The 7,432-nt window shown below is 30.4% G+C and overlaps 1 protein-coding gene across 2 annotated transcripts; it reads right to left on the bottom strand.

Moving 5' to 3' along the window:
- Nucleotides 1–2,015: 2,015 nt before the first annotated feature.
- On the bottom strand, nt 2,016–3,976 carry LOC106304061 (homeobox-leucine zipper protein ATHB-21-like). 2 transcript variants are annotated; one of them, XM_013740442.1, is made up of 3 exons: nt 3,752–3,976; nt 3,186–3,526; nt 2,016–2,535 (listed from the first exon to the last, which is right to left on the bottom strand). In XM_013740442.1, exons 1-3 carry the CDS (start codon nt 3,837–3,839, stop codon nt 2,299–2,301), a joined length of 666 nt encoding a protein of 221 aa, XP_013595896.1. In that variant the 5' UTR covers nt 3,840–3,976; the 3' UTR covers nt 2,016–2,298. The 2 variants fall into 2 exon arrangements, with proteins under 2 accessions (XP_013595896.1, XP_013595897.1); XM_013740443.1 differs by having other exon boundaries at nt 3,186–3,523; nt 3,752–3,969.
- Between the last annotated feature and the right edge of the window lie 3,456 nt (nt 3,977–7,432).

Genomic DNA, 7,432 nt, shown 5'->3' with positions numbered 1-7,432 from the left:
ATTATCCGAATCTTTTTGATTCAAATAAGAAACTGATAATAGTAAGATATGAATAGCAAGATATATAAAAGATTCGAGCTTCTCTCTCTTCTTCGTTTTCTCTCTAGGATCCTTCACGAAGAAGAGATCGAGATAAAGCTCCTTTGATTGTCGCCGGTCTCTTTTGGCGACTCTGCCTCTGGTATACTCGGTCAGTTCGACGAGTATAGCCGGCTTTTGTTTCCGGTGGCTTGCGGTCTCTTCGACGGAGCTGTCCGGCTTTTGACTCCGCGTCGCGTTATTCTCGATGGCGACGGCAGCTTTACTCCGGGGTTCTCCCGGTTTCGTTGATCGATGTTTCCCATTCTTCTTTGTCCAATCGCCTGTCTTTCCTCAGCCTCGATGTCATCGCTTCCTCTCCTCCTCGCGAGTCGGTTCATCTTCGAGCTTCCACCTATCATTAAAGGTGACAGTTTTTCTAGCAGGAAGATTGACGGTGGTGGGATCGATTGTAGGCGATTAGTTCTTCTGGAAACATAGATCCGGTGTGCGACTTGAACAAGCGTAAAGATGGTTCCTTAGTGTGTTGTTCTTCATCGGTAAGGTTCTGCTTGACGGCGGAGTTTCGTCGAGTCTCCCCACCGGTGGAAGGCGGTCCGATCTCTCCTTGACGCGTGTTTCAGGACGCCGGGCGTTTGTCCACGTGGTGGGACGTGTGGATGCCTTTCTCAACGGGTTTCCTCTTTCTGGGCTTACGGCCCAAAGAGTTTGTTATGTTTAGACCTGTAGTTTGAGCCTTTGTTTGTTTGTTATGTTGGGCTTGGTCCGGTTTGAACCATGACCCGTTTAATAAAGTTTCAGTGAAAAAAAAAAGAATAGCAAGATATATTCTAGCTAGAGTCAATATTGGACCGTCCTAGAGTCCTAAGCTATCCAATTTTGTGGTCACATGAGGTGAACCCACATTTATTTATTACCTAATTGAGTTCCATTTTATCCGAATATCTTTTCTAAATTTTGGCAAATATTATCTTCGACCCTTAAAATATTAAAGTTTTTATCGTCGTTTTGTTTTTGTTTGTATATGATATGCGAATGCGATACCTTTAGCCGTTAGTTTTCTAAGTCATGCCACTAAATGTGGTAGATGATGATTAAAACGTTTTTAAAGAAAACCCATTATCTATACAGGTTCTATTATATATTATATTACGTTGTATAATTATTGGTGTTATTAATAAGGTTTTTCTATTGAAAATTAAGTATTAGTTTTTCTTATAAATATATATGTCCGTATTCCTTTCTTTTTATTATTATGACAACCAGTGTCCGTATTCTTGTTAAGAAATTATCTAACGTACTTGTTTATCTCATAGGATTTGTAGATATAACTCTTTTTTACCAAGTTTTCTTAGTAAATATTAAATTTGTCAATCAAGTCGTGCACTGCAGAAACAAAATAAAATCCTCCTAATCAATAATTATTTTTCTTGAAACAATAATTCTTTTTTTTCGAAACACAATAATTCATATCATGCGACTAAACAATAATGAGCAACGCAATCTTCAAAAAAAAAGAAAAAAAAGCAACGCAATCTTCACTACTTAGTTAAATTTATCACGTATCTATAATACTTATATACAGAACTATAATGCATTAATTGACAACAAACTATTTATTGTTTTCAAGTGCTCGTAACCATCATCAAATATGTCGTCATACAGTTTTAATGGTTCTTCTGGCAAATTATTTTTGGTTGCTAATTGTAATTTTCTCTTTTAATAGTATGTTACGGTTGAGTTTTAGTAGTTAAATTGTTCTGATTATAGATAACTTGTTGTTGGATACTTATTTCCTGGATAAGAAATCAGGGATTAGTTTATACTTTAATGATTTCTTTGTATATACTGTGTATATGATTTTGTTAAACAATGCACATATATTTGAGTATAATTTTCTCAAAGATAGTATCTTGAAAGAAAATTAAAGATTTGCCGCAACCATGAATAGCAAGTAATTTTATGTATTAAACATCTTACAAGAAAGAGAAATCATAATTTATATCTTTTGTCCAACATTGACCATACTGTCAAACTAATTAAAGCAACTTTCAACCTAATTAATAACTAAGCAATTATGCTTAGAGAAGATATGCACAATATTACACAATCTAATCAGACCCATTGTTCTATCTACATTCTGCTAATCTGCTTCGTTATAGATAGCGACCAATCATATATATATATATATAACCTAGTTATCACAAATAACCCCTATCATTTTACGAACTTTATACTAATTAAGTTAACTAGTTGTTTTCACATAAGTTGGCTCATCCATTCTAATACATCGATATATTCCGGCGAGTAGAACAAGTTCTCGTAACCTTCACCGTCGTCTCCGATTTGGTAATCTCCAAAAAAGGGCGTAGTCAGATTGGCTTCGACGGAGATAGAAGATGAGATCGGACTGTTGCTTAAGGCTCCTTCGACTCTTTGTGCCAACCGTTGAATCTCTATTTCAGCGTCATAAAGCTGTTCCTTTAGGTGAAGAACCTGAAATAATTAGTTGATTTGATTAGCTAAAATACTTTACCATAAATAGCTAATAATGTTCTATGAGTTTGAGTGTTACCAAAAAAAAAAAAGTTTTTATGAGTTGATTTGATGAGTGTTATTTGTGGGCCTGGTGATTAGAGGCCCAGTGATTAAGACAAGCCAGTGAGTGACCATTAGAAAACAAAGAAAGTTGTACGGAAAGATAATTTCATAAAATGACACTTTATTTTATTTATTCTTTTGGTTTTTGCAAGTCACTTCTTTATTATTTTGTTTCTTTTGTATAACAAAAAATAATATATAGTTTTATTAATTTGTACTATTTACTACTTTATAGACTAAAAGTAACAAAACAAATCTGAAACTCGATCAAAATTTTGGTTTCTTTCTCTCTCTCACACAATTTCTTACAATGTGTTTCGGCTATATTTGGTATTAATTTCCTTTATCTTTAAAATAAATTTCATTATATAAAAAATATCTAAATCTTTGTTATATGTTAGTATAACCAGAATTTCATTAACCTACAACTCTATCATATATCTTAGCCCTTTTCCAAAAAAAAGAAAAAAACACTCTAGCATATATTTTTAAATAGTTTATGACAAAATAATGTATTCTTTTAGAAAGAGAAGACTATCACGCACCTCAGAATCAAGATGACACTTCTGAACGACAACGTTTTCGTGTTCGTTCTTGAGTTTGGTGTATTCATCTTCAAGCCTCTTGTTCTTCCACCGTGCACGGCGGTTCTGAAACCAGACGGCCACTTGACGAGGATCAAGCCCTAACTCCGAAGCAAGACGGTTTTTCCTCTCAGACTCAAGCTTATGCTCAAGCCCGAAACTCATCTCCAGCATTCTTACTTGCTCATCACTCAATTTCCTCTTCCTAAACCACCCATTGCTTCCATCTCCACCTTCCTGGGCCATCTCAACATTCTTGCTCTTCCTCCTCCTCCTCGGACGCACTGGTTTTGAATCTACTGCTAGACCAAGAACAAGCCCATCAAAACTAATGTTTTAACTTAACAAATAGTCTCAATTCTTTAAGCCCTCTTAGTATCATACAAGTTTGTGAAAAGACTAAAATAAGATAAACATATTATCAAAAAAAAACAAAGAAGACACAAGATATTTGTATAACCAGTTATGGGTTTTTGTTAAATAACTACAATGATATAAAAATGATTAGAACTGTAGAATGGGCAAACCTTGTTGTGGTACTGATGAAGCATAGACATTCGGGTACATCCGAGAAATGAGAAGAAGGTTATTATCATTTACATTCTGGTTATTCATGTTTCTTGGTCTCTCTCTAAATTTTGATCTTCTCTCTTAGAATGAATAGCTTGATGTTTTTTTGTCTCACTTTATTTGCAACAAGAAGAAGATGTGTTGGGAGAAGAGGAGGAGTTATCATTTATAAAGGTAGAGTAGGTGTCAAGGGATGGTTTGATTACACCTTTTCACTTATTTTGTATTACATTTAGTTCTTTTGTGGTTTTCTTCAAATTACGTAATTGCCATTTTGCATATTAATACTCTCAATTCCTTCTCTTTTTTTTTAACCAAACTCTCAGTTCCTTTGCAGAGGGGAAAAAAAAGGTACTCTTTCTCAGGTATGCGAAAAGATGGATGCATAATTACATATACATCAATATCCTTACTATTGTTTCACGTCGCAAAAATATGATTTTATATGTTAACTTGACACATATCATTTTCTCGAACTCATGTGAAAGCAATAAGAAATAAATAAATTAATACACCCCAATATTAATTAGACGATAATGCGATAAAGCTTTTACGTGTAATGAGAGGATTAGAGGAAGTCGTTATCACTATCATATGGATAAGTCTCAGCAACAAACTAAAAGAGAAAACATAAGTGACTTGTCTTTCAAAAGGTTGTTTACTTTATAGTTTTTACTTGTATCTCAATTACTTTATTTTTACTCGTTTTTTCTTTCTTTTTACTCGTTCTTTAGGAAGCTTTTCTTTAATCGGATTTTTAGACTGGCAACACCTAAAATAAAAGATATATAAATTTCAAAATTGAATGCTCACAATGACCTAGTTGAAAGAAAAAAATCTAATGTGTGGATTCAGTTGTGTTGAAAACTTTTAACCTGTTAAAAACAAAACATCTGAGTCCACATTGACACATATCACTATATTGAAGCATTATGTTTTAATTAAAATATAAATTAAATATATGGTTTTTTTTATTGGCTATATGTCTTTTGGTATTAGTTTTTTTCACGCCAATTGTTTAAAGATAATTATTCGATAGTAAATTTGTTTATTTTACTTTTATATTATATCAAAATTTATTATTTAAAAAAACTCTACAAATAGATATTTGTTTCATTTTATTTGGACATTAAAATTTTCTTTTTTGAAACATATTCAATAATAGATATTTTAATATTTGATCATAGTTATTATTTGCAAAATATAAAAACATAGTGTATTTTAAAAAATTTGTTTAAGTATCAATTATTTTGATTTAATTACAATTTATTATTTTTTGTTAGTATATAAATATGAAAATAGAAAAGAAAATAAAAAGTGGGATATGATGTTGAATTATATTAAACAAAACAATTGTAGAGACAAAATTTGTATTTGAATATCAAATTAATAGGTGGAAGATAAAGAATATGTCGTGAACGGTTTAAAAAATGTAAATTAGGATGTTGAATACTTATAACCATTGTTGATAGTCATAAAAAGAGATTTGATCTTGATTTTAGTGCAGTAATAATCAGCACCAACAGAATGAATACCGCTTGATGCCTTGAATTTTGCCCAACTTTTTTTAAGCATTTGGGTGTGAATAGTATAGGAATTTGCTCATCTATTTGAATTAGATCAAAATCACTAATGTAAAAACAAAACTAAATATTCATACGTATGATATTGTTTCATTTGAAAATTATAGTGACAACTGACTTGTTTGTGAGTGTGACAATGTGGTTTGAGCACTAGACGCATATGCTTCATTTACAAAAAAAAAGTATTGTCTTATATATCTGCCTCAGTCATACTTTACGTTTATTAACTGTTACTCAAATTAAAAACCGCAATACAATACTTTTTTCCGTAGTTTTTGGAACAATTATAAAGACATTTGTTATTTAGATGTACTCAATGCTAGAAAATTAAATGGTTAGTCTCCACACTCAACATGTTTCTGGAAAAATCATTTTTGAACTACATTTCATGTTTAAATTCGGTACAAGAAGATAAATGCGAAGCAGACCACCGGTGAAGCACGGAGTGGTTTTACTGGATAATGGATATTAGCTACTTTCCTATTTAGGAAATTAAAAATCTAATTGCCCATGCTATATGGTATTAGGCTATTAGCATATCAACATTATCTTGGTGATTCGGAAACATTACGACCAATAAAAACATACTCCATCTATTCCATATTACATGATATTTTACCTCACTACGTAAATATTAAAAAAATTACTTTTTGTCAAAAGTATTACTAAAATATAATTTAGAATTAATTAATTTAATTATAAATAATAATAATAATAATAATAATAATAATAATAAATTTGGTTACACAGTTTTTATAAACTTAAAACTATCTAAATTTATGGAAACATTTAATATTGTTAAACTCTATTAGATAATTTTAAGTTTATCGTTCACTATTGGGATCCCAAATTCCTTGGACCAACTAAAAAAATCATAAGTATAAAATAAAATAAAACTATGCAGGAGAACAAAAAAAAAATCAGAGTTTATCATATTTATACCAATGCCCATTTTAAGACCAAATTAATTGTCGTTTGTAATAGTTTAGCAGTCGTGTTACCAGCCGAACTCAATTTTCTTTTATTTTTGTTAAAGAAGAACTCGGAACTCAAATTTGATGGATCGAGTTGTTGTTTGTGCAAAAAAATAAAATATAACGTGATTATAAGAATATGTATTTCTAATTCTAATCACCTTTTTTTTTATTCTTGGCTAATCAGATCTGAATATAAATCAAGTTTTAGAGTAAAATATAAATAAAATATCTTAATCTAATGTTATTGACTTTTGTTCAGGCAAACTGGTGTAAAGTGAGTCTTGGGATTTGAGAATATATGATAGAAAACTAAAGGTCGTCTCGAATAATTAAGATGTGTAGACTCGTGGCCAAATTTAAGTCAGTGGTTAATACTCCTTCTATCTTCTGTTCCAAAGTAAAATTTTCTACCACACTTATTAAGAATTTAATAAATATTTATAATTTAATTTATATTTTATTTTCTTATACATTTTCCAATAACTTTCCACCAATAAAATTTAATCAATTCAAATATTCTCAATTAATGTTTTTCAAAAGTATTAAAAAGTACTTTAACAATATAGAAAATCTATCTTTGTGGAACAAGAAAAAAATTTAAAACATCTTAGTTTCAGGAACGGAGGCAGTAATTAACTTTATTTAAGTTAAGAGGTAGTTATCTAGAGTCTTAGTTGCTTGTAGATCTGGACTTTGTACAAGTCTCGGTCTCTGATCTGGGAGAAAAACATGTTTTTCCTTTATCTATATGTTTTACTTTGTTCCAAAATAATGCATGTTAAAATTTTCACATATATTACAAAATTTGTTAAATTTCGATTATAAATATATTATCTTTTGTAATTAGTTATTTTCAATAATTTTTAGACAATCAAAATTCAGTGAATACATTAATATCTTCAAAATTAACAATTTACCATTATTATATGCATTAAAAATGTAAAAAATGTATTTTTAAAAATAATTGTTTTTTAAAACATATATTATTTTGAAACAGAGAGATTATAATGTTCGGAATCAATGTGTTAGCTATAAACTTTTTAGTCATTGCACACTATAACAGAAGATATTTGAGATA

This window comes from Brassica oleracea, chromosome C7, assembly GCF_000695525.1.
Source record: "Brassica oleracea var. oleracea cultivar TO1000 chromosome C7, BOL, whole genome shotgun sequence".
Lineage (NCBI taxonomy): Eukaryota > Viridiplantae > Streptophyta > Magnoliopsida > Brassicales > Brassicaceae > Brassica > Brassica oleracea.
Note: the sequence above shows the minus strand (reverse complement) of the source record. Positions and strands in the feature narration are given on the sequence as shown.